Source organism: Hypanus sabinus, chromosome 5 (assembly GCF_030144855.1).
Source record: "Hypanus sabinus isolate sHypSab1 chromosome 5, sHypSab1.hap1, whole genome shotgun sequence".
Lineage (NCBI taxonomy): Eukaryota > Metazoa > Chordata > Chondrichthyes > Myliobatiformes > Dasyatidae > Hypanus > Hypanus sabinus.
Window position 1 is genome coordinate 44,824,600 of NC_082710.1, and position 27,810 is coordinate 44,852,409.

The 27,810-nt window shown below is 39.1% G+C and overlaps 1 protein-coding gene across 1 annotated transcript; it reads right to left on the reverse strand.

The window, feature by feature from the left end:
• Positions 1 to 233: 233 nt before the first annotated feature.
• znf367 (zinc finger protein 367) lies at positions 234 to 17,211 on the reverse strand. The gene is made up of 5 exons (XM_059969087.1): positions 16,828 to 17,211; positions 12,116 to 12,266; positions 6,952 to 7,071; positions 5,338 to 5,476; positions 234 to 3,910 (listed from the first exon to the last, which is right to left on the reverse strand). The coding sequence occupies exons 1-5, from the start codon at positions 17,089 to 17,091 to the stop codon at positions 3,688 to 3,690; spliced, it is 897 nt and encodes a 298-aa protein (XP_059825070.1). The 5' UTR covers positions 17,092 to 17,211; the 3' UTR covers positions 234 to 3,687.
• Positions 17,212 to 27,810: the final 10,599 nt, after the last annotated feature.

Consider the following 27,810-nt stretch of genomic DNA (forward strand, 5'->3'; position numbering starts at 1 on the left):
TTCCCACCATTGATGTTAACCTAGCCATTATAGCTTCTCCATTTCCCTCCCCTTATCCTTTGCTCATTTCCATAAAGAACTGAGATAGCAGTTACCATACTCCAATCTATAGAGTTCTGAAAGCTGACAATCACTGCATTTCACTTTCTCCGGGGTTACAGCCATGCAATGCAAAATTTAGCATGGTTAGATTAAATGCAACTCAAAAGAAAGATACAACAACTTTATAGCACTACCGATATTTATTTAGAGTACTGATCAAAAATTCAGCAGATTTACCAGGATGCTCAATGAAAGAAGCCAGAATGAATTCAAGCTGGTGACAAACCTCACTCTGAAATAGCTTAAAGCATTGTTAATCGGTCACACCACAAGGGATTATTAAAATACAAAAGATTGGAAGAATAAGAGAAATATGGATTTCAGTTTTATCATTCAAGAACAAAGATAAAAAACAATCCAACCAGAAAAATTGTTAAAACAAAGTGCAAAACATACATACTTTTAACTCTAAAATTAAATCTCATGTTATTTCAAAACATAGAACGAATGTCTTCTCATTCTTTGTCCTCACCCCCCACTCATACTAACTTCCAGCATTCCTTTTTACAGTGACATTTCAAACATCAGCTGGGATTTAGATTTGTGGAAGTAGTGAAGGATCACTGTCAAAGTAGGACTGGCCCAACAATGAACATTAACTACGTATTTCCCAAATCCTTTCAATCTTTGAAATTCAGCTGCTTTCCAAAACTAGTTGTTTTGTATTTCCGAAGGCAGAACCACTGGGTGGTGCTATGCAATGCAAAGTATAAAGGTCTGTAATCAGTAGAAATGAAGAAATGTAGACCTTCAAAATCATTTGGGGAATTCATGTGATGCACCGAGATTCTGATGTGCCCCAAAAAGGAAACATGGGCCAAAGAGCAGAAAGGGGAAAGGGAATGGTTCCAGCCAAGAGAGGAGAAGCATGGAGGTGGGTTTAGGTAGAGAATTGTAATGACAAAACTGATTACTTCACAACATGAGCAGTAATGGAAGGTGGGGGTGCTGGAGATGTCAATCAACTTTAGTTGTAATACCATATTAACGTACAAACAAGGCACACCAGTCTTTAGCTTGGCAAGAGCAGATGACAAACAACCTTACAAGTCAGTGATGCTAACATAACATTACAGGTTTTCCCCTTCGGTTACACAAATCCGTTTAAATTTGAACTGGTCACAAATCAATTAAATGTTACAATTTTTTTTAACAACAAAATTAAGGATATAAAAATGCAGCTTCCTCTCAGGGAAGGCACTCTCATTTGGAAACCCAACTTCTTTCACCAATTAAAAGTTGTACGAACCCACAATATTTTCCAGAACTATAGAAAACTTGGAAAGATTATTACATGGTTTCCCTGTTAAATCTTATGCACTTTGCTCCCAGCTTGTACGCATGACATGGTAAAAACAGGAAGCAGTTCAAGCTTCTAGCCATTGTGGCAATGCTTGTCTTTAAGAGTCAGCATTCACCTAACTGCAGCATCTGCTGCTGTACCGTGATATTTAGCTTCCAACAAAGTGAGTTTATACATCTCCACGTTTAGAACAGCTTCTACATAAAATACACAATTGAAATGGCATCAGCTACATCCAATGCTAATCTAAAATAAATAACTTTCAATTACATACAACAATATCTAATTAGCTGATAAAGGACATTTAAACAGAATCTGATTGGCATAATAGTTTTAGAAAAACAGAAATCCCCAATGTATGGACATCAAGGCTATACTGCTGCTTTTTATTGTTGAAAAATGGCAGATTCTCAGTTGCTTCAGTCGATGCTGCAAAAACTGTTGGTGCAAAATCTATGCAACAATGACAGTTGATGACATGTATGACTGCATGTCAAGCTTTTCAACTTAGCAAATTTTAAATTTCACGCAGCAACTAAATATTTTACCAGAAAGCACAAGGCAGAGAATACTGGATTATGGTAAAACAAATTGAAGCTGTCCAACAAAGAGGACATGTTTTCTTGTTAAATTTTAATAACTGCAAGCAACAAAACTGCAAAGACTATATTAAACTACAGACACACAGCAATACAATGTAGTGTTGCCAACATGTAAGTCAACAAAACTTCTTCCATCACCAAAAATCACCTGGTACAAACTTGACTAACAACTTAAATTAATGGGTGCCACATTTCTCTTGCAGAGCCCTCAGCTTGCATTTTCACTAATCAAATTAAGGTAGACAACTTGTTTTGTTTAGAAACTAATATCTTCACTGTTTCAAGTACTTGCTAAATTGTTAACTACAATTTAATAAAAGTCACAATACAACAAATCCTGCAATTTTTATTTGTCGTGACATTGCCTTAAATCAAGATCCAGATCTCACAGGATTGCTCAAGTCCATTTGATGGAATACAGGTTGTATTTATAAACACACAAAAGGTGCAATTTGTCTTACGTTTTGCACAGAAGTATTGTGCCTCTGTACTTATAGTGCTCTAAAAAGAACAAGTCCAGTGCTATGCTCTCACTTCTACTTCAGCAACTATACAAGTGCCAATGTTCAATTATAACCATCCCTGATTAGATGTTACAAATTTTCCCAACACCACTGAGGGGGCAAAAACTCATTTTAAATATCTGCTGCAACCAAACTGAATGATTATTCTTTCCAAAAATCAAAGTAATCTGCATTCCCCATGTTGGTTATTATAAGACAAGGGCTCAGTGGTACTAATGCTTCATCCTACAGTATGATGAAACTTTATGTCACGCCTTTTAAATCTACAAGGATATGGTAATTTTTATACAAGTATTCAAAGCTTGCTATTTTACTGGTAGTTTATGAGAATACATGTTAAGGTGGTTCCCGTTTAGTCAAACTTACTCAATTCCCATATCTAGTGAATGACTTGTTCCCCAATAAATCAAGACATCTATTGATGGAAAAAATAAAATTCACTCCACTACCCTTCCAAGTGGTTCTCAAGTAGATCATGAACAGTGCATTTCAAAGGATTGCTGGGGAGAAAAAAAAACAGAAGTTCCTGTTGGAACAGAACAGGATTTTGTTTGACAAAAGAAACAAAATAACCTGAATACTGGAAACACAAACTTCAACTATTGACAGCTTCAGTTACTTTCTGGAAAGGGTCATGCTACACTTTTAAGTGTTCCTTCTGAAAATATTTTTTCTGTTTCAAATACTAGTTAACATTCTCTTTTTCTTTCAAGACTACAGTTTGCTGTTGCTAAGTAGATACTGAAGTTTACTGGAAGCTAGATTTGCAAGATGGATCTCACAAAGGCACTGCTTATCTAACATGTCATAAAACAGTGCGAATTTTGTACTACAAATGCAAGTTGTATATTCTTGCAATAGCTAGAATGTGGCACTAGCAGGTTCTCTACCCTTCCCTGCCCTACATTATCTGATCTTTCAAAGCTCTGCAACATTCCACCGAACTAAAACTTTATATAAACTTCTTCTGGACAAAAAGTGCATAACACTTGTGCTCCTTTAACCAAGGGCAACAACATTCATCATCATCTTAAATTCTACATAATAGCAGCCTATTAAGAAGCAAAATATAAGGTGCATTCCTTCTGCCCGTGCACTAGTCCACAGACAGTTCCCTTCATGAGATACATGCATTGTATCATATCTACTGGAGCAACTATGCTTCAGTTAAGTTTGCCAGCTCAATGAGAGCAAGGGCACCATGTAGCCGCTCCCGTTGCTCTTGCAGGCGGCGGTGTGCGGCAGCATGTGGCCCGTTTTTTTCTTCATCCTCGTCTTCATCAGACTGGATGAACTCCATGGGGTCCTGCTGCTCCTGGTCAGCCTTCCGGCCTGTGTTCTTCACGGATGGCATGCGCTGTTCTCGCATCTCCCAGTATCTGCAGGTGAACAATGTTCAGAAATTCAGCGTTTCTATTGCAAGAGGACCAGAAGGCCGTACTGCCTCTTGCAAAGTGCCATTGACCAAAGAAAAGCTCTCTCGTAAACCAACCTTCCAGACCCTTTCACTATTACAGTGGTTTCCACTGATAGCTTCAGGGAGTAGGGGATTCCAGTAAAAAAATAAATCAATTAAAACTCAGAATAAATCCTTCCTAATCACATCCTTAAACATTAATCTTTTCTCCTGGGATTGTACTAGACTTCTCCAATAGGGAAACCATTCACCTTGACAAGCTTCATTAGTAACTTAATGTGATCAGCTGCCTTCAGGATTCCAGGCAGTTTAAAATTCCTCCACAAGCCAAACCTCCAGTCAAAGTGACAGCTTCCAATCAGGTCCTTCCTCAAATGTAACCCAAAACTACACAATCCTTCTGGTCTGCTCTCATCAGAACACTGCATAAGCTTTAACTGCTCCTGTATTCCTTTCCTCCTATAATAAAAAGCCAATATTCAATTTGATATTCAAATTACTAAATTACTTAGTTGCTAATTTATGCTTCTGATCCAAGGGTGCCTAAATTTCTCAAACACCATCTAAACAAGATTCTGCCTTTCTGCCGCCTTCCCAAAAAGATTCCGACTGCTCATTTCCCCGCATGGCACCCAATTTATTATCTTTTGTCGAACTTATTCTAGGTGACATTACAAGATCACCTCCTTATAGCCGCTCCTTGCAAATACACTACTCTCAGTCCTTTTATCCAAGTTATTAATAAATCACCAACTAAGAAGGCCCCAGCAACAATTCTGCACCTCCTCCAGCCCTAATCAACCACCTTGTTCAAACAGAAAATCTTGAAAATCTACTTTTTTTCTTTTAACCAATCTTCCAGCAATGTTTAGGCTTTGGAATGTGCATGGCATCTTTTCAAATGTTTCTGGAAGTCAAAAATGCAAATAAATGTGATGATTTCTATTTCTCTTCATTATATTCAACATTAATGTAGCGCCAAATGCAACAGAAATAAACCATAACTTTCCTGACAAACTGTATCTGTTCTGCTGGGTGTCTGCAAAATCTGTAAAGCTGCAAATTAATCTCAATCCTCCAATGACACAAAGATGTTATTGGGAGATACATGGGATGGGGTGCAGCAAAACCAAATTGTTGAAGACCAAATATTCCGCAACTGATGTGCATGGCATCTAATTCTGAAAGAAACCGTTGTCTAACATGTTGTTCCTTCCCTTCCAACACTGAGCTTCTTCCAAAACAACCGGACAAAGGCCCACGGATTCTTTAACAAATCTAAAACAAATAAATATTTTTGCAAGGAGGGCATCAAAGCAGACCTTAACTAAGTGTACCATTAGATTATTAGTAGAAGTTCGAGAACACATAATTTCTGAATGCACTCACTTCGTCAGCCACTCTGCAACAGCGTCATTGTCCGCGGCCTGTGTCTTGTTGGCACCATTGGACACTTCGTCTCTTCGTAAGCGTGCGTAAGGATGCTTGGTACAATGACGGTTGGCATGTGTGAACCTGCTCCCACAGCCTGTACAGAAACCAAGAGATATAGTTTGTCTCAGTGAGAAATTACACACCCTCCCACAGAATGAGGCTGAAAAATTTCAAACCCCCCCCCACCCCATTTCAAACAATTTGTTATAGACATCGTGTCTGCACTTCATTTGACAGACAGACATACTTTATTGATCCGGAGGGAAAAATAGCAATATAAAACCATAAATAATTAAATAATAAGTTAATCACGCCCAGTGGAAATAAGTCCAGGACCAGCCTATTGGCTCAGGGTGTCTGACACTCCGAGGGAGGAGTTGTAAAGTTTGATGGCCACAGGTAGGAATGACTTCCTATGATGTTCAGTGTTACATCTCGGTGGAATGAGTCTCTGGCTGAATGTACTCCTGTGCCTAACCAGTACGTTATGAAGTGGATGGGAGACATTGTCCAAGATGGCATGCAACTTGGACAGCATCCTCTTTTCAGACACCACCATCAGAGAGTCCAGTTCCAACCCCACAACATCACTAGCCTTACGAATGAGTTTGTTGATTCTGTTGGTGTCTGCTACCCTCAGCCTGCTGCCCCAGCACACAACAGCAAACATGATAGCACTGGCCACCACAGCCTCATAGAACATCGTCAGCATCGTCCAGCAGATGTTAAAGGACCTCAGTCTCCTCAGGAATAGAGACAGCTCTGACCCTTCTTGTAGACAGCCTCAGTGTTCTTTGACCAGTCCAGTTTATTGTCCATTCGTATCCCCAGGTAATTGTAATCCTCCACCATGTCCACACTGACCCCTTGGATGGAAACAGGGGTCACCGGTGCCTTAGCCCTCCTCAGGTCCACCACCAGTTCCTTAGTCTTTTTCACATTAAGCTGCAGATGAGCACATCAGCTCTCCACTTTCATAGCCAACTGGATTCTCTAGAAGCACTAAATTATACTATTTATTATAAATTACTATAAATAGTTCATTTAGATGGAGACGTAACATAAAGATTTTTATGCCTTGTGTCTCTGATGTAAAAAATAAAAGTCAGTTTATTTCAAGTTAGGAGATCAAATTTGTGAAAAATTCTTTTGATCTTCAAATTCATTTCAATCAGTATGCAGTCGTATTATCCAAAACGCTCATCAAGACCCCACATTAATGCCCAACCAAATTTGGCATTTGCTCTTCTGGTGCAAAATTACGAATGCACGTAAAGCTCCACAGGGCAGAAACTGGTCACAACATCAAACATGTCTCAATAAAAGATACTCGGCTTCAATGCAGAGAGCAACGTAATAACATTACAAACCAGACACAACTCACTAGGTACATCACTGCTGGTCATGGTAACCAGCATACATAGTTATGTAGCTAGAGGTTCCTATGCTTATAGGAACTTCCCAAATAATCAACATCAAATGATCGATTTGTCTAACCCAAGGAGCACAAGTTGCTCGTCATGCTGGACTCAAATTTTCCAAACAGAGCACAAGAGTTTACCAGCTTACCAGTTTCAGAGCAAACAAATGGCTTTTCCCCAGTGTGAAGGCGCTGGTGAGTTTTTAATTGGCCACTCTGAACAAATGCTTTCCCACAGTTCGGATAGTCACATAAATAAGGTCTTTCACCTACAAGAAACCCACAGTACAGAGCATTAAAATTTAAACTTTTCTCTATTGCTCAAAGGAAAAAGAAATAAAAAAAGAATTTACAGGAGCTCTGGTGAAAATAACACTAATTAGCTCATCTACAAGCAAATAGCTTGCATTTATAAGGCTTATTTAACATAGATATGTTACAAAACAATTAACAATGATCCTAATTAAACTTGACATAGTCTCATAACAGTTGACAGATATTTGACATTAAGATGTAGTTGGGAGCTCATTGTTGATTCCAAGATTTTGTTTTTATTTTTAAATTTGGTGGAGCATTTCTGATTATGCTGAACTGTCATGCAGTTTGTCCGAAGAAAAAACAGACTTTCAGACCATTGTCTTCCGTTACACATCCTCATAATGATCATAATGGTCACTCAGCTCTGATCAGTGACATTTTAATCTGTTCCACATTAAATATGGCCCAAGGCAAAATGAAACAGACCATGACAAGAGCACTTCATTGATTTACTTGCACTAGCTCAATGCCCTGATCTGATCTGTATGAACAGTATGGAAGACAAGCTTTTCACTGTACCTCAGTACATGTGGCAATAACAAACCAATTCCAATCTGCCTAAAAAATAGTTCCCACCAAATACCCAAATGCTCTTTAACAAAAGATTTACTATAACAATACTCTAAGGTTAATAAAACAGCACATTATTTGATCAGCCACAATACAGGCTGTCCCCGGGTTACAAATGAATCCCGTTCCTGAGTCTGTCTTTAAGTCAGAACAGGTGCATCCGGTATTATTTAGCGTCAGTTAATCAAATTATTGTCTGAGTATATTGTATATATTTTACCTTTCTATGCATATAAAACACTTAAGAAACGTATGTATTTCAATAATTAAATTACTGCATTGCTTAGTACTAATCGTAGCTCTCATCAGGGCAGGGCCTTTCGCATGCTCCATTATTCTCACTTTATCCTTTAAAATTGTTCTGATCGTTGATCAACTATAGCCTAACGTTTTTCCAATGACCTTTCCACCTTTCCAATCGCTTTATTACTTCCACCTTATTTTCAATCGTGATCGATTTTCATCAATGGAACAGAAACACTGCAGATTCAGCAGCAGCTGTGGGCGGCAAGTCCTGACCTGAGCTTCCCCCGGGTCCTAAAGTCCACCCGCACTGAGACAAGTTAAATGGGACAGGTGGGGCGGTGCTAACTGGAAAGGGGGGTCAGGGTGAGTCTTGCTAAGAAAAGTCTAAGCCAAAGTTACACACTCAACACAGTGTTAACGGCAATTTTAACTTAATCCAACTTAAAATGGCGGACGGCATTCCCCTTTTCATATAATAGGCTTTATGGCAGGCCGTTCATAAGTACGAGTTGTCTGTAAGTCAGATGTTCGTAACTCAGGGACACCCTGTATATCAAAGTTACACTTACTACCATATGCACAAGTTGCAATGAAAATCTGATAACAGCAGAAAACAGGCTTTCCTATAATCAACATTACTGAATATTATAGAGTGGCTTTTTTGAAATTCAGATTTAAAATTATTTATTTTGATAACAGCTCTGGTGTCAGAATAATAATTCAATAACTAACAATACAGTTTAAAGTAAAACTGAATCACAATAAAGACTGCATTAAAGTCGAATGGGAAACAGTCATATAACGTTCACTGATAAATGCATCAATTTCTGTAATTTGCTACCAAGTAATGAATACATGGCATGATTACTTCCAATTTCCCTATAGTCAGATTTTGACTACAACATTTGAGCATAAAAATACAAAAATGAGTGTTACATCAGTTCCCATTAATTTGCGGTATAAGATTTGATCTTCCATGGAGTCAAAGACATTCTTGTGTCAATTAACTTGATATCAACATAGTTAAGAACAATAAACTTTGCTTGTCCAAAATCTAAAGACTACAGCTTTACTGCTTGGATATATGAATACAAACAGATGCTAGGTCATCCTGCTTATTCTAAAATTTTGCAGAGCACACATATGCTAGTGATCTTTATCAGTACCAAGTACATGCATGTATTCTAACCGGGTAATGTCTCTTTCACACAAGACCGAGGTTAGATTTCAGCTGACATTGATCACAATTTAACCTATGATCATCAGTTAGCCTTCAACCTAGCGAGAGTGGGAGGAGCTAAAGATGGCGCCAGAAGTTTTTTCGGATCTGGTCAAATTCTTCCAGTCCATCCGTGAAAGTTTAATTTCTCTTTTAATGTCTTTTCTTTCCTTTTCAAGGTGGCTGGGGTTCAGTCAGGGTCCGCGATCTACAGCTGCACACAAACTTCAGTTCTTCACGGCACTGGATTCTCGCTGAGCAACCTGGATGTGCGCTTTCAAGGAGTGGTCCTGTGGGCGACCTGACTCCTTATCAATGTCGCCAGATAAAACATTGCAGGAGATTAAAACAATAAGACCTCAGAGTACGCTGCTGTTGAAATAAGTGATGCTGCGTCGTGATAAGTGATGACAGCATAAGTGATGAAATGTCAAAACAGCGAGCTGTTGATTTCCCTCATGCTGTGGCAGGAACAATACCGCTGCCTCCCTTGGAGAGGGAGAGGGAGAGGGAGAGGGAGAGGGAGAGGGAGAGGGAGAGGGAGAGGGAGAGGGAGAGGGAGAGGGAGAGGGAGAGGGAGAGGGAGAGGGAGAGGGAGAGGGAGAGGGAGAGGGAGAGGGAGAGGGAGAGGGAGAGGGAGAGGGAGAGGGAGAGGGAGAGGGAGAGGGAGAGGGAGAGGGAGAGGGAGAGGGAGAGGGAGAGGGAGAGGGAGAGGGAGAGGGAGAGGGAGAGGGAGAGGGAGAGGGAGAGGGAGAGGGAGAGGCACACTGAGTCTGTCCGAGATGTCGAAGTGTTGGGATGGACAGTGGTTTTTGATGGACTCCACACAATGGTCTTTGCCTGCATGATGGGTGGTGAAAGTTGATGCTTTCACTAGAGCAATTGGGAAGGGTGGGGCAGGGGGCACAGGGTTGATGCTCGTCCTGCTGTGTGCATTGGGATGGGTGAGGGAGGGGGACCTTTGGGGTTCTAACGTTTTCTGTCATTCATTCTTTACGGCTTTTCTTCTGCTTTGGTGGATGTCTGTGAAGAGTAAGGATTTTGGGTTGCATACTTTATACATTCTCTGATGTTCAATTGAATCATTGAACCTTTGTAGGTCCCACCAAGTTTCTGCCATTTTGTTCTAGTTGCTTGGTTGTTGAGAAATTTAGTAAATACAGTGACAAGAAAAAGTTTGTGAACCCTTTACAATTACCTGATTTTTGGCACTAATTTTTCATAAAATGTGGTCTGATCTTCATTTAAGTCACAATCTGCCTAAACTAATAACACACACACACAAAAATCGTACTTCTCGTCAATACTGAGTACACCACTTAAACCATCATAGTCTAGGTTTAAAAAAAATTGAACCTCTGGGGTAATGCCTTTTACAAAAACTATTGGCATCGGGTGTTCCGATCAATGAGATAAGATTGGAGGTGTGGGTTGTAGAGGTGTCCTGCCCTCTATAAAAAAAAGACACACAAAGTCAGGTTACCAGCAGAGCTTGCTCTTCTCAAGAAAGATTTGTTCTGTCCACCATAACTTGATCAAAAGAACTTTCAGAGGACTTCAGAAGAATTGTAGAGATACATGAAACTGGAAAAGGCAACAAAAGCATTGCTAAAGACCTGGGTGTTCAGCAGTCCACAGTACGAGAAATTGTCTACAAGTGAAAGAAACTCAGTATTGTTGCTACTCTCCCTAAGTGTGGGTGTCTGCAAAGATCACACAAAGAGTGTAATGTGCAAAGCTGAAGGAGGTGAAAAAGAACACAAGGGCAACAGCAAAAGACTTGCAGATATCTCTAGAACTTGCCAAAAGTCTGTGCGTTCAATATAAGAAAAACACTGCATAAGAATGGTGTTCTTGGGAGGACATCATTGCTCTTCAAAAACAAACAAACATCTCAAGGTTCCAAAAGGCCACCTGGATGTTCCACAACACTGCTGGAATAATATTCTTCGACAGATTTGACAAAAATTGAACTTCTTGGCAGAAAAGTATGGTGGATGGAGCATCATTGCTTGGGGCGGCTTTGCTGCCTCGGGGCTTGGAGAGCTTGTAATCACTGAGGGAACAATGAATCTGAAATTGTATCAAGACATTTTACAGAATGTCAGGGTAGCAATCGTCACCTGAAGCTTAATAGAAGTTGGATAATGCAACAAGACAATGATCTGAAACAACAGTAAATCAACATCAAAATGGTTTTTTAAAAAATCATGTTTTGGGATGCCCGTGTCAGAGTCCAAACGTTAAGCCAATTGAAATGTTGTGGCATGACCTGAATAGGGCTGTTCATGCTTGGTATGCCAGAAATATTGATGAACTAAAACAGTTTTGTATGAAGAAATGGTCCAAACTTCCTCCTCACTGTTGTGCAAATCTGCTCAGCTGCTACAGGAAATGTTTGGTGGAGGTGATTGCTGCAAATGGAGGTCTACCAATTACAAAATACAAGGGTTTACATACTTTTTCCAGCAATTATTGAGAATGATTAAATAATGTGTTCAATAAAGACATGAAAAGTACAATTGTTTTTGTTATTAATGCGGCATTCTGTGTTTGACTTAAAGATCATACCACATTTTATGAGCAATTGGTGCAGAAAACCAGGTAACTGCAAAGGCTTCACAAACTTTTTTCCTACTACTATATGTTCTAATGTTTAACCTTGAAATGTCCAAGTGAAAAATAGCAAGATCCTCCCTCACAGAGACATTTCATTAATGCCGTATGAAATCTCTTACTCGGTTAGGTTGTGCAGCTGTTATTCCCACAGCCGATTCTTATTATCTGGAGCTGCTTTCAGCTCGTTACACAATTCAAACAGCCTTGTAAGCACTTCAAACGTGGCTTTCCAATCTCCTCATCCTCCCTGCATTCCACTGAGTAACCTCAATTTTATCATTACAAGATCTTAATAAACATAACCTCACTAATGACATGCACTCATCCAATGTATATCTTACCCGTGTGCGTTCTCTTGTGTGCTTGCAAGGACTTCTCACGGGGAAACACTCGGTTACAAGTATTGCAGCGGATTCTGCTAGAGGAGTGCTCACCCTCATTTATGAGATCACGGATTAGCTCTGCTCTTGGGCGGCCGCGTCTTGTTCCATCCTACAACAAGGCACCCAGATCCAGATTAAATATTTAACCTTTAATTAATTCTGAAAGTTATGTTGCAAGAAACCAGTGTCCAAAGACGGTAAGGATACTGGTCTGTACAATCCCTTCAACACCGTGATTTACAAACGTTTGTATCTTTGAAAGCCCATTAAAGAAACCATTCTGGAATTCTGGAAAGTGTACACAACAGACATTATCCTCTAATAGGGACCTAGCCAGTTACCAATTTTACACAGTTCAGCAGAGGATAGGGGGTGAACATTTAAGTATGTGCAAGCGTATTAAACAGACTTAATCTTGTACTGTAGCTCAGCATTATTGAAAAGGACTCACTTCTTAGTGCGTGCTCATCCTACAAATACAAATTTCTGCATATGGAGTTAAACGAGGGAAACAGAAATCTCAAAGGCAAGTCCATCTAGGGCAGCAATGCCTACGCTCCTGTGCGCCCAAATTTTAACCAGACTCCTTTAAGATGCTCCTTACTTGTTCCTCTTTTATTAAGATTTTGGACTTCCAAATTTTTCCCTTTGACTCAATATCAAATATTACAGTGTCACAGTAGCATTACAAGTGTACAGATATAAATATCAGAAGAGAAGTAGTAACAATTAAAAATAGTTATCTCAAACAGTCTAACAGGAGGGGGGCCTTCAGTTCCCTGGCTATAGGTTGACTCATTATGGATCCCAATGGCCGAGAGTGAAAATGACCTCATCTAGTACTCTTCGGAGCAGTGCAGTTGTCTTAGTCTTTTCCTAAAAGTGCTCCTCTGTGCAGCCAAGGTGGCGTGCAAAGGGGGAGAAACACTGTCCAGAATTGCGAAGATATTCCTTCTACCACAGCCTCCGGTGTGTCCAGTTTGATTCCTATAACAGAGCCAGCCTTTCTAATCAGTTTATTGAGCCTGTTGGCATCACCCATGCTGATGCCATTGCCTGAGCACACCACCTCATGGAAGATTGTACTGGCGACAACAGACTGGTAGAACCTGTGAAGGAAAGGCCTGCATACTCCGAAGGACCTCAGTCTCCTCAGGAGGTAGAGGTGACCCTGGCCCTTCTTGTACACAGCCTCTGTGTTGGTGCCCCATTCCAGTCAAGTCTATCATCCAGGTGTAGACCCAGGTACTTAAAGGAATTAGTCTATAAGCCTGCCTTAATGCTACCTAGCGTGTTTTGTCCATTTGATTTTGTACTGGCTAGCAATACTGCAAAATAGCAATAGACATTAATCCATTTAAGTACATGGTCACCATTCTTCTGGCCCTTGGGACAACGGTACTGCTCCAAAGTGCACTGTACGAGCTGATTCTTACCCTCAGCCATTAGGCTCTATGAGTCAACCTGTGGCCAGGGAAGCGATGACCCCCTCCTGTCTGACATAACTTTTTTTTTAATTCTTTCTTACTTCTCTTCTAATATTTGTGTATCTATTTGTAATGCTATTGTGACACTGTAATTTCAGTTGCGATCTATAAAGTGTCTATCTATCAAGCATTTACTTAGACACACCTGCACTGCAATCAGAGTCCCAGCTTTAAATACTGTCTGCAGTGGAATTGAGCTACTTGCTAATATCTAGGAGGTGAAGGTTGTTTTTCTCACATCCCCTTTGAATCCCTTTCCCTAGCCCAAAAGCCAGGTCCTCTAGTTATACAGTACTGTGCAAAGATCTTGGGCACATTACAGTATATAGCTCGGGTGCAGAGTACTGTATTCGTCAACGTGAAGCTGGCAGCGAGTTTATAAACCTGGTGGGAGCAAAGGTCAGGGTGGAGCATCACGGGAGGGATGTGGGACAGGCGGCAGAGGAGTGTCAGGGAAAAGGGAGGGGCATGGGTGCAGAGAAACCCAGCTCTGAGACAACAGTCAAGGTGATTTTGATTCTAAAGAATTGGTTTACTGATCATTACAGAATGTCTCTGGTGCTTCCCACTCCCTAACCATGATTCCTGTCCCCTCCCCACTCAGTCCACAATACAGGCCCATATCAGAATCAGGTTCATCGTCACTCACATACATCATAAAATTTGTTTTTCTTTAATATATGCAGCAGTAGTACAGTGCAACATATATTAAATTACTGTGTACATACATCTACTGTTGCCTCTGGACACATCTTAGTATTGTGCAAAAGTCTTAGGCACCCTAGGTAGAAATACAGGGTGTACACGGTACATGAGATGAGGTCAGACTACACCTTAATGAAGTTGGAACCCAATCACACCACTTCTGTGTTCAATGCCCCGCTGATGAAGGTCAGTATCCTAAACGCCTTCCTAACTATGTTGCCTATTACTGTTGCCACCTCCAAGGAACTATGCTTGAACTCAAAAGGTCCCCCTGCTACTCAATACTCCCTGCGATGCAACCATTTGTAAGTCCTAGCCTCATTAACGTTCCCAAATGCATCACCTTGCATTTGTTTGGATTGAACTCTAACTTCCGTTTTATACCCATCTCACTATCTCTCTGCACTCTAACTCTACCTTCTACACAACCAACAACTTCAAGCTTTAAGTCACTCAGAAACTTATCCAATTCACTCACACGTTATAACAGGAAGGATCGCAATAACGTTGTGTGGGGCTCCAGAAGTCACAGGCATTCAATCACAAAACGTTTTACCTCCACCCTGTCTATTACTAAGCCTATATTGAATCCCTCTGGGCTTAACTGTTGAACCATTAACCCACGTGGGACCTTGTCAAAGTCTTTACTGAAGTCCATGTAGATCAAATCTAGTGCACAGTTAATACAATTTGTTACTTTGTCAAAGAATTCAACCATTATGGTCAGACAATATCTGCCTTTGACAAAGCTGAAATGGCCACTTCTGATCAGCACTTGCCTTTCCAAATGATTAATCATCTCCCTCAGAATTTTCTCCAGTACCTTCTCTACCAATGATGTGAAACTTACTGTTCTATGGTTACCAGGCATTTACTTACTGTCTTCCTTGAAAAGATGGGGGGGAGGGGGGGAGGGAACATGTTCACCAGTCATAACTAGTCAGTAAACATCTCAACCACAGCAATCCTTTCATTTGCCTTCTGCAGACACCTGAGATTAATCCTAAATCCTGAGGCCAGCAATAAACCTTCCTCACCCCTGTACCAAATTCTCCAACTACAAAGTCTGCCTCCTTTGTGCATGCCGATCAGAAGTATTTCCCCTCTGGTTCCATGCTTAGATCGATGATGTTGTCACTAATGGACACAACCTTTTCCCTGCTTGTTCTCACGCCCTCTATTTACCTACAGATCACCTTCAATTTTACCTTAATTCTGTCTGCCAGAGGTTTCTCATGATCCTCGTATACTTTCTAATTCTATTTTTTCCCCCCTTCACCGTTTATATTAACAAGACTCTCCCATCATTAGTTCCCCATAATTGTCAGGTAACAACGAGTTAGCATGCAGGAAGCGGACAGATCCAAGTGGCATATCGTCATGATATCAATCTTTCCCTCAAAGTCAGTTGAGTTTAGGAAGGTGGCGGTGGTAAATTACAGGATGGCAAATTACAAACCCACCTAACAAGAACTCTCTGAATTAACTTTTTAACACGTGCATTGCTTTGGAACTTAATCAACTCATAAGAGGCTAGGTTTACTTTGATAATAAATTTACTTTGTACCCCATGACTGATGTCAATTGCTGAATGTTTACAGGGCAAGGCAGCAGATACTACAAACCTGCTAGCTGGAAAATGTGAGCAGTAATAGCAGTCAACTTAAGCCTGAGTACATTATTATGTTAGCAGCACACTCCTTTAAATTGTGCTTCCGTTAAAGGTGTGGCGTTTCAACATTAACCCGACTATGACAGAGACGGATCACTGTACATATAGAATTAAACGTCACTATGAAATAAAATCACATCCTCTTTTGAAAATGAAGCAAAAGTATGTTATTAACAAATCTTTTGCCGTTTACCAATTCAGGATGTCACACAACCTCAACAGCACGTAGAGAGGACAACTGTAAACAATCAACAAAACTTCCCCAAACGTGCGGTTGAACAGCTGCAACAGGTCGGGTCGCCTTAAAGAACCCGGCGGGAGGAAGTTACGTCTTTTTGGCGCGCTGGAGCATTGACAAGCTCTCCAGGAAGTGATTTCATTCATTTAATTTCTGCACCCCGGCAGAGAGAGAGAGAGAGAGAGAGAATCAAACGCAGAGCACAACACACACACACACACAATAAGCTGAGCCCGAAGTCGTTTGGCGGGGAGAAGGCAGCTCCGGCCGCCGATCTCCGGCAGACGCCTCCCCCGCTCCGTTTACGTCCCCGCCGGAGCCGCAGACAGTTGGCGATCGACAAATGCGCGCCAATCCGAACCACAACAACATTACCCGCTGCCCCTTGCCGTAAAGCGGGATGTTTAACGTATTTAAAAATAACGAAGCATGCAAAATAAATATACAGAAGCCTGGACTAGCAATAAACGAACGAGGAACTAAAAGCGAGCAACAACGTAACCGCAAAGTTTTTCCAGCAAGCTGGATGCATGTAAAGGAGTGCGGGCTCTCTCCGCCTCTGACTGACCTGCGAGAGATGTTCCAGCTCCCGATCGAGAGCCGCGGCTCCAGCGGGACCGCGCTGGGAGTCCCTGCCGCCGTTGCCGGTGAAGGAGGCGCCGGGGCTGAGGGTGACATTGTGCGCGTTCTCACCCCACTTCCACGGATACACCATGAAATCGCTGAATCCGGGGCTGGTGGGCGTCACATCCATGCGTTTCGGCTTAATCGGCGTGGTTTTAATGACAGAGACGCGCTTGGGAGAACCGCAGCCGGCCTGATTTTCTGCCATCGCAACCACGGTGCGCAAAGACGGATGGAAAAATATTGAAAATAAATAAATAAAATCGCAGCGACCGAGTGGCGGCTCGAGCAGAAATTCCCGCGTTTAAGCATTTCCCGCCCTTTCTGCACAAACCAACCGAATGCCGCGCCGGAACCCTCGACGTCATCGTGAATGAGTGACAGCTCCATTCACGGCGCCGATCCGCCGAGCTCAGCCAATCAGCGGCTAGCGCGCTCTGCTTATTGGCCGAGCGCAGGTTTTTACCCGCCAGGAGTTATAACGTCTTCTTGCGAATGAGTTCATCGTTTGCTGTTTGGCTGCCGAGGGGTTCCAGCATTTTCTGTTGTCATTTGTTTTTGTTAAAGAGACACCTATTGGAAAATGCTAGTTTGTCAAATTAGTATCTGAACATCGGTTTCGCCAATACATCGCAAGCAAATTCGTGATGCACAAGGACTTCTTCCATGTATAGAAAGTAAAAATTGCACCCGTAGATCAATTAATATTAACTGTTACAGTGCTTATTTTGATTTTATGTGTTGTACCGAAACTGAGTAGGAATAAAATAAAGCCAAGTTTACAAATCATTTTCGTATTAATGCACAATTCAGCTGCAATGCATGGCATCAAAGCAAAGCAGTGTATTTAGTGACAACCTGAAGGAAAACAAGGTCGCTGGTTTGGTTTATACTATGTTGCCATTTATACTCCGCAAAACAGTACTGTAGCGACCCATTTCCTGGCACACCCGAACCGGCTCACAATTAGATAGCCTACGGGGGTTTGCGAGCACAGAGCTTTGGAGCCTATACGCCACGGGGGGGCAGGTTGAGGGAGGCTTAAAAGTGAGGCTGAGGATTTCGAATAAAGTTTTTTTCCTTCGACTGCAGTTACCGACTCCGATTCATAATTTTAGCACTGCGTATAGCACACCGCTACAGTACCTCCTTTCCGCATCCATGATATGGTAGTTACAAGATTTTTTTTTAGAATTTGCATTTTGTCTATTAAACTGGGTCTTAGATCAAATTAGTAGTGCGTGGATCAATTTCAACACTAATATAATTACACTTGACAACAAAGATTTTGCTTCCTGAATACTTTTGGATGTATCATGTGGATTTTGGGCTGTTGATGGAAATCCACCATGAAATTTCCCTATCAGGCACTATTTTTTGAAATTGCCTATATTTGTTATTTCAATTAAAATGTTGCCCACACTGTTAGCAGAAAAGTTTTCTATTTTGTCCAGCCATGTCTAAGCCATGCAGAATACCGTATGGCCGGACAGGTCAGTACAAGCATCATGCACACACCATTCTATGCATTGCGTTTACGCAATTGGTTTGCGATCACATTGAAGCACAAGGTCTACGCGCAGAGCATATTGTGTGTGCTCAATATAATAAAGTCATTATATTTTCAGTATTTGTGATAGCAAAATGTCCCGCCAATCTTGCAACAGCCGTGATACTATCGGTTATATTTGTGGCGAGTATACGCTTAAATCTCAAAGATGGAGCATGACTCTCCCATTAAGAAAGCCCGTGAGCTCTAATTTGGATGTAAAATTGGCTACCAAGGTGAAGCCTAGGCTCGTCATGTTTGATGCATAACATGCGCTGTCAATCTTAGAGCTTGGCTCAGAGGTACTTGGAAGTTCATGCTGTTTGCTGTCCCAATGATATGGCAAGAGCAGACTGCCACATTCAGTCCTGATACAGGGTCTCAGCCCGAAACGACAACAGTTTACTCTTTTCCATAGATGCTGTCTGGCCTGCTGCGTTCCTCCAGCATGCATGTTGCTTTGAAATCCATCAATGCTGGCTGACTTCGCTCTTTTAATATACAGTATCTCTGTTTTTGCACATTTTTAAACATCTATTCAATATACATAATTGATTTGATTGTTTATTATTATGTTTTATTATATTTTTTCTCTCTCTCTGCTAGATTATGTATTGCATTGAACTGCTGCTGCTAAGTTAACAAATTTCACGTCACATGCCGGTGATAATAAACCTGATTCTCATTCTGATTATTGTTGGACACTTAAGCGTGAAGCCTTAGACACTGAGTACAAATGAAAACCATCAATGAAGCATGTTCTTGTGAAACGAGCTTCCAGTAGAAGTGGTAGAGGCAGGTTTGATTTTGTCATTTAAAAAAAACTGGATAGGTATATGGACAGGAAAGGAATGGAGGGTTATGGGCTGAGTGCAGATAGGTGGGACTAGGTGAGAGTAAGCGTTTGGCACGGACTAGAAGGGCCGAGATGGCCTGTTTCCGTGCTGTAATTGTTATATGGTTATATATTTAGTTCAGTGTCAGCAGCTTAATACAATTACACACATTATATTCAATAAAGTTTTCCAAATTCCTACATACTACAAGTAGCCTGAAGTTATATTTGTGTTCAGCTTCATGCAGTCTATCGTAACCAGAAAAAAAATTCTGCAGAAGCAATACTTTTGAAAATAAATTCCTGTCCAGAGTCATTAACACAAAGCAAACTCAATCTCTCGGGCTCAAAAAACGGGATAAATTCAAATGTTAACTTTTATTTAACAGCATTTGCATCAGAATCAGGTTCAATATCACTGGCATATGTCATGAAATTTGTTGCTGTACAGCAGCAGTAATTTGCAATACATTCTAATACAAAATATAAACTACAGTAAGAAGTATATGTATTGGAAAAGTGAAGTTAAATAAGTAGCAAAAAAAGAGGGAAAATATAGTACATGGGTTTAACATCCTTTCAGAAATCTGACAGCAGAGGGGAAGAAGCTGTTCCTGAATTGTTAAGTATGTGCCATCAGGCTCCTGTACCTCCTCTCTGATGGTAGCAATGAGAAAAGGCCATGTCCTGGGTGATGCAGCTCTTTAATAATGGATGCTACCATTCTGAGGCATCGCTCCTTGAAGATATAGTGGATGCTGGGGAGGCTAGTGCCCTTGATGGAGCTGACTGAGTTTATGACATTCTGCAACTTATTTTGATCCTGTGCAGTGCCCCCTCCCCCCAAAACCAGATGGTGATGCAGTCCTGGTACATTTGTAGAATTTTGGTGTCTTTGGTGACACCAAATCTCCTCAAACTCCTAATGAAATATAGCCACTGCCTTTGTAGTTGCATTGATATGTTAGGCAATAATTAAATCCTCAGAGCTGTTGACACTCAGGAGACCAAAACTGCTCACCCTTTCCACTTCTGATCCCTCACTGAAAACCGGTATGTGTTTGCTCGTCTTACCCTTTCAGAAGTCCATTGGTCTTGCTGGTGTCGAATACAAGGTTGTTGCATGACACTTTCATTATTAGCTTTCATTTGTATCACTTTATTCAAAATTTCTTTCCTTTTCTTATTTTTCTTTATTGCTATTTTGACTCTAATTTGCCTTATTTCACCACTGTTTCTTTCACCGTCCTAAATGTATTGCTTACCGAGATACATTGCTGGTACCCTTGTGCACAAACTACAGTTACAGCACTGTTCTCAACTCACACATTCAGCAGGCTAAATTCAGATTATAGCTGGGAAATGTTTGTGTTTCCTATGGCCAGGCACAAATCCAACCTATATCTAAGGTGCTTATTAAAGTTTAATTACAAAGGGAATATAACTAGTAAATGAAGTATTAATGCTTTTTCATCTGTCTGGTTGCCACAATATGTGTGCTCAAAGCAAGTACTCTCTCTTTCCAATGAAGTTATTATTAAGGCCAATTTAGAAAAAAAACTTAACTCAGAAGCGTGTGTTTGGACAAAATAAATAATCTGTATCTTACTTAAACCTCAAATTAAGTTTACAAAGGACAGTAAGGATTTCTCAGTTTTATTACAGTTGAATTGGAATTTTCATTTCCCAGGAGGTGATGAGTTTCAGAAGCTATTCATACACAGAACAAATTACTTGGAGAGTGTATCTACCTTAGTGACTGCTGTTTGTCTCAAAACATCCATTATCAGTAAACTAATCACCAAGGTCAGAAGATATGCAGAAGAAATCTTCATGAATATGCATTCTTGAGAGTTTTCACTTTGTTCCTTTCGACCTAAACCAATTACTAATTTCACTGATCCTTCTGCATCGTAGACCTGGTGCTTCAGCCTCTGCTGCCATACCTTAACACTAAAGAACAGATCAGTATTTCAAGAGCCTGTCTGACATTTGTGAGGAAATGGAATAATAGATGTTGTGATGAAACTTCTTCTGTAAATCATTTGGTTATTGTGCTGTGTGAAAATAGAACATTTATTCAGTTTTGAATACATTAATCATAAAGTAATATTTTACTTTCACAGTAAGATATAAAACTTCTTAACTTTTTAAAGATCTACTTCTTAGACTGCAGGGTTTTTTTCCACAATAGATGGCACAAAATAGATGTGTTGGGACAAGGATGCAAACCCGATTTTAAATTCATTTTATTTACCCAACAATATACCAATTCTCACCCAAAATATAGATTCTATGAAATTTAATACTGGGAAACATTGGTTGGTGCTATGTCTTTGCAGACCCTATCAAATCAGTTATACATTCTAGTTTTGCTCTATATTGCTGCATTTTCCCATTCAGGTAATTATCTAATTCCTCTCTGAATATTACCATTGAATTTGTTTCTACAGTCTTTCATCTGGTGCATTCAGGATCAGCACCCATTGAGATTAAAAAGTTACTTTCTCAGATGGCCTCTGGTTCTTTTACCAATTAGCCTATATCTCTAGCTACTGATCTACTAACATCTGTTAAGATGTTTAATCTATAGACTTTTAAAATAATTCCTTTAAAGTTGTTCATTCTGGTAGCTTTTCTAAGTACATGAATGTTTCTGGAAGTCAAGAATATTTTGGGAATACCCCAGTGTCTGACAACTGGCTGAGTTTGGAAGCATAGGGGGACTCCGCCTCTCGCTTACGGACATTTAAGACATAGTTTATTTCTGTCTGCCTTTAATCTCTCCCTTTTCCGACTTAAACTTTGAAATTTCAACTTTATTCAGTTGGATCTGTAGAGAAGCAGCTATAATTATGGCTACTCTAAGAAGCACCAAAAGGAACCCAGACCCAGGCAACGGAAAGCCTAAAAAAGTTGACGAGTTCTCGGAGGAACCTCCTTAGAGTCTCAAATCAGTAGTATCGGCACTGAGATAACGCAACTAAAAGAGAAACTTGAAGAAAAAATTGACTCTCTGAGCCTCGATCTTAAAGAAATTAGTTGAAATGCGGCTGACCTTTCTTCTTGTCTGGACAAGGCTCAACAATGAATCATCAATTTGGAAGCTCGATCGCGTTGGAATAATATTCGAATTGTTGGATTAAAAGAGAAATCAGAATCTGCCGACACACTGGATTATTTTGCTAAAATGTTTCGGTCTTTATTTCCGGAGGTTTGTTCGCCACCTCCAGATATTGAAATGGCTCACAGAACCGGTGCTTTAAAACTTTTAGATCAAGGTAAAAACAGGCACATTGTTGTGCGTTTTCTCCATTTTTGAGACAAAGACCGCATTATTAAGTTTGCAAGAAAATAAAGGTTGTTTCAATTTCAAGGTTTGGAGATCTGCTTTTTTTGAAGATTTTCCATGCAAAATTGTTAAGAAGCATGCTGGATTTGCCTCCGCTATGAGATCAGCTTACCAAAAAAAGCTCTTTTCATCGTTACAATATCCAGCTAAATTAAGGCTTTTTGTCAAAAATTCTGGGGCTTGTATTTTTGATGACCCAGCCGAAGCATTGCATTTTATTAACTCTTTGCCTGACGAGTCTGATGATGAGTCTGAAGCCTGAAGTTTGAATGATTCACAATGGTTTGATTGTCTCGCGGCGTAAAGAGTGATGAAATTGGAAGATTTGATGGTTATAGAAAGTCTTTACCTTGAAATGTATTTTTATCTCTGAAAAAGACTGTTTTGGATGGTTTTAACCTCAGAAGACATAACGGGAGAACTGTTAAAAGACTGTAGATAATTTTAAACCATCTAGAATTTTTTCTCTGCAGCATTTAAATGAACTAATTTTTTTTGGTTCCGTATGCTTTTGTAAAGATCTTTTAAGTAATTATTTGGATTTCCTTACGTTTTGAAGATAGACTGGATAATTTAAAGATGGCGATTGTTTCTCTTTTGTGCAAATATTTCAAGAATTGTTTTGGATGTGTTTTTCTTCCCTTATCTAATATTATGAAGGTTACTTTCAAAATTGAAGTGTTATTTTACAAAAAACACTGCTCCTTCCAATTTAATTATATTGAGATACATGTCGACTATAACGAGTTTTATGTTCAGTAGAGAGAGACAGAGATTACTTTTTTCATTTTTTTATTAGGTAGGTGGAGTTTATATATTTGCTTTCTATGCTTTTTTGGGGGCTTGCTATTGACTTATATTGATCGATATTGACTTATTTCTGGGCTTTGTAGTTTGGGTGGGTTTTTTTCCTTCTTTTTTATCCCCATTATGGAATCCTGGAGCAAACGCAAATTATTACTATTATTGTTCATCTCCGCCATTTTCGACAACCTTATCCCGACATGCGTCTAACTACTCTTTTTAAATACAAAGTCTCATGATGATATCTAAACAGTTAAACATTTTAAGTTGGAATGTCCGTGGTTGGAATCATCCTATTAAGTGTAAGAAAACATTTAAGATTATTAACCAATTCCAACCTGATATAATCTTTGCTTAAGAGATGCATATCAGGTTATGTGATAAAAATTTATCTTTTAAATCTTGAAAGGATCCTCAGTTCCATGCAAACTCTCAGAGTAAAATTAGAGGTGTTTCTATTTTTATTAATTCCAATATCCCTTTTAATCAGGAGGATATTATAGCTGATAATAATGGTAGATTTTTGATTGTTAAAGGAATAATTTATAATAGGAAAACAGCTTTTGGTTAATATTTATGGATCAAATGTTGATGATCCGTCATTTTTAAAGCTGTCTTTGCGCTATTACCTGATTTAAATGAATATATGTTATTAATGGGTGGTGATTTTAATACTTGTTTAAATCCTTTAATGGATAAGTCATCATCCAAACATCAACTCCCTAATCATTCTGCATCACTTATTAATTCCTTTTTAATTGATTATGGGTTAATTGAAATTTGGAGGTATGCACATCCTAGTGATAGAGAATACTCTTTTTTCTCTCATGTTCTTAATAAATCTTCAAGAATCAACTATTTTATGGCTGACCCTGGACTTCTATTTAATGTTCAGAAATGGGACTATGATGCAATTGTTATCTCTGATCATGCTCCTTTAAACCTAATATTTGAACTGAAAGATGTTGCTTCTACCAGACAATTTTGGCGTTTTCCAGAACACTTGTTACAAAGTTCAGAAGTTGTTGAGTTTATTGAAACTCAGATAAAAGAGTTTTTTCTCTTTAATAATACAGGAAACGTCTCAAAGGTAGTAATTTGGAATACATTAAAAGCCTATTTATGTGGTCAGATTATTTTGTACATAGCAAAAGTAAGAAACAAACAAGAATGGAGTTAGATAAAATCTCTAAACAAACTAAAGAATTAGATAACATCAATGCAATCTCTCCAAATGTTTCATTTGAAAGAAGAGTAGAATTACAATCACAATATAACATTATTAACCTTAAGAAAGATAAAGATCCTACTGAATGTTCATCATATAGACAGGGGTGGGCAAACCTTTTGACTTGTGGGCCACAAAGGGTTCTAAAATTTGACAGGGGGGCCGGACCAGGAGCAGATGGATGGAGTGTTTTGGTAATACACCTCATAAGAGAAAATAAAATATCATGGGATATATAGAAAACATGTGCTTTAATTTCAATTGAAAATGAACAAATGCATTACAACAAAATATCTGTCTTTGAAGTCCCATGGTATTTAGCTATTTATTGAAATGACTTTTAAAACACTGAAAATTAAATGAATAAAATACAGCTTTTTTAATAGTAACAGTTATTATTTTAAAGCACTGAAAATTCTGTTATCCTTCAAGATATTATCATCATCACTCTCCTCCTGCCTGTCTTTATTTCAAAAACGGTAGGAGATGCAGGTCTACTTGTCCTGCTCCTTCTTATTCAATTGTCCCCTGTGCCAAAACTCAACAACGACCAGCACAAGGACAGAACAGTGACAGTGCGCCAGTATGCGGAGCGCGTTATTTGATCTGGAGCGCATTTTTTATTTTGAGAACGTACGTGCACCTGCGCACTACTCATGTCCATCACTTAACAGAAATGACATGTAACATGTAAGGCTTATTGAAAAAAATATTTTCAAATGCATTTTTTACATAACACAACGAAGAAACTTATTTTTAATTTCAGTGGGAACAGTGTTGTTGGTCTCCCTTTTTAGCCAGGGCATCAAAGTCTGGATTTAGTTTTGTTGTGGCGATTCTCAGGATGGATCTGAGGTGTTGGTCAGTTAACTTGGGATCTGTGGCTGGCTTTGTTGATGTTAATGACGCTGAACGCCTGTTCACACAAATAGGTCGAGCCGAACAAATGTGGAGTAATACGCTGCACCTCAACAAAGGTCAATGTGTAGCGGTGTGCTACATGCAGCGCTAAAATTACGACACGGAGTCGGTAACTGCAGTCGAAGAAAAAAACTTTATTCGAAATCCCCAGCCTCACTTTTAAGCCTCCCTCAACCTGCCCCCCGTGGCGCAGAGGCTCCAAAGCTCTGTGCTCGCAAATCCCCGCAGGCTATCTCCCTTAGCCGGAATGCTGGCTAATTGTGAGCCGGTTCGGATGTGCCAGGAAATGGGTCGCCACAAAATGTATATAGAGTGCGTCATCTATTGGGAAAACGCCAGAATTGCGGGGATAAAACGTTAACAAGGTTTATTAATATAATTTCATTAAGTTCTGCGGGCCAGATTAAAAAGCTTAACCGCGGGCCGTAGTTTGCCCATGCCTGATATAGACCTATTTCATTCTTAAATATGGATGCAAAAATTCTCTCTAAGATAATGGCTAACTGCTTGGAAAATATTTGAGCGAAAATCATCCCTATAGATCAAAAGGGCTTTAATAAAGGTTGTCACACTTTCTCTAATGTTCGGAGGTTGATGAACATTATATATTCACTATTAACTAAGCAACCCCAATGTGTTATCTCTCTCAATGCAGAAAAGGCATTTGATAGAGTTGAGTAGCCATATTTGTTTAAAGTATTAGAAAAATTTTGTTTTAATAATAATTTCAATAGGTGGATTCAAATGATTTATAAGAATCCTATTGCCATGGTTATTACTAATAATTTCAGGTCCTTTTTTTTCACTTTCTCATGGTACTAGACAGGGATGTCCATTAAGCCATTTATTATTTAATCTCATATTGGATCCTTTGGCCATAACACTACGTGAAGCTAAAAATATTCATGGTATCTCTATGAATGGAACCATACATAAGATTTCTCTTTATGCAGATGATCTTTTGGTTTTTATTTCAAATCCTGAGGAATCAATTCTTAATCTTTTGGAAACACTAAAAGATTTTGGTAAATTTTCAGGATATAAACTTAACTTGAATAAAAGTAAATTATTTCCATTAAATACCCCTGTTTTTATATATCATGATATTCCTTTTAGAATTGTTAATACTTTTAAATATTTAGGTATTATAATTCCTAAAAAATATAAAGATCTTTATAAAGCTATTATAGTTCCTTTAATGGACTCCATGAAATAACTATTTTCTAGCTGGAATCCACTTACTCTTTCTTTAATAGGTCATATCCATGCTGTGAAAATGATGATTTTACCTAGATTTTCATATATTTTCCAAAATATACCTATCTTCTTAACTAAAATTTTTTTTGATCAAACTGACTCTCTTATTTCTTCCTTTATTTGGAAGAATAAGAGACCAAGAATTAATAAGCATCATTTACAAAAATCTAGAAAAGATGGTGGACTTGCGCTTCCTAACTTAAGACTGTATTATTGGGCTGATAATATCAGGCAATTATGTTCTTGGTTATATTGGCTCAACAAGAGTCAAAAACCGCTATGGGTTGATTTGGAAGTAAAAGCTGTTAAACAATTTCATTTAGCTTCAATATTAGGAGCTTCATTACCTTCACAACTCTCTAAAATTCCATATTTAAATCATTACCCTGTTATTGAACAGTCCTTACGGATTTGGTTTCAGTTTCGCAATTTTTAAATTTTTAAACAATTTAAGTTGTATAGTTTTTTCATATCAAAACTTTTTATTTAAACCCTCAATAACTGATCCCATTTTTGTCCTATGGAGAAATAAAGGGATCTGTTCTTTTACAGATTCATTTTGTGATGGTCGATTGATGACTTTTGAAGTTAATTAACAAATATTCTCTCTCTCATACACATTTTCTGCAATAGCTTCAGGTTAGACATTTTTTACAACAGTATTTATCTAAGTTTCCATATTTGCAATAATCTGATTAGTTGGATACCATTTTGAAGTTGAATCCTTTAGTGAGAGGTTCCATTAGCAGAATTCATAATTTATTTTTGTTACGAAAAGAGAACCTCTCACTAAAGGTTAAACAAGATTCGGAGAGAGAACTTAATATGACCTTTGTTAATGAAGGTTGGTTACAAGTTTTGAAAAATGTAAATTCTTCTTTTATATGTGCCAATCACTGTTTAATTCAGTTTAAAATTGTTCACCGTTATTATTTAACAAAGGAGAGAATACCTAAAATATTTCCTAGCATAGACAACTAC

Bases quoted from the DNA above. Each gene is read 5' to 3' on its own strand.
- znf367 (XM_059969087.1), bottom strand. From the start codon at position 17,091: ATGGCAGAAAATCAGGCCGGCTGCGGTTCTCCCAAGCGCGTCTCTGTC. The intron at 7,072-12,115 runs GTAAGATATACA...GGTTTCTTGTAG, and splicing joins ACACAAGAGAACGCACACGG to GTGAAAGACCTTATTTATGT. The intron at 3,911-5,337 runs GTGAGTGCATTC...GTTCACCTGCAG, and splicing joins GTTGCAGAGTGGCTGACGAA to ATACTGGGAGATGCGAGAAC.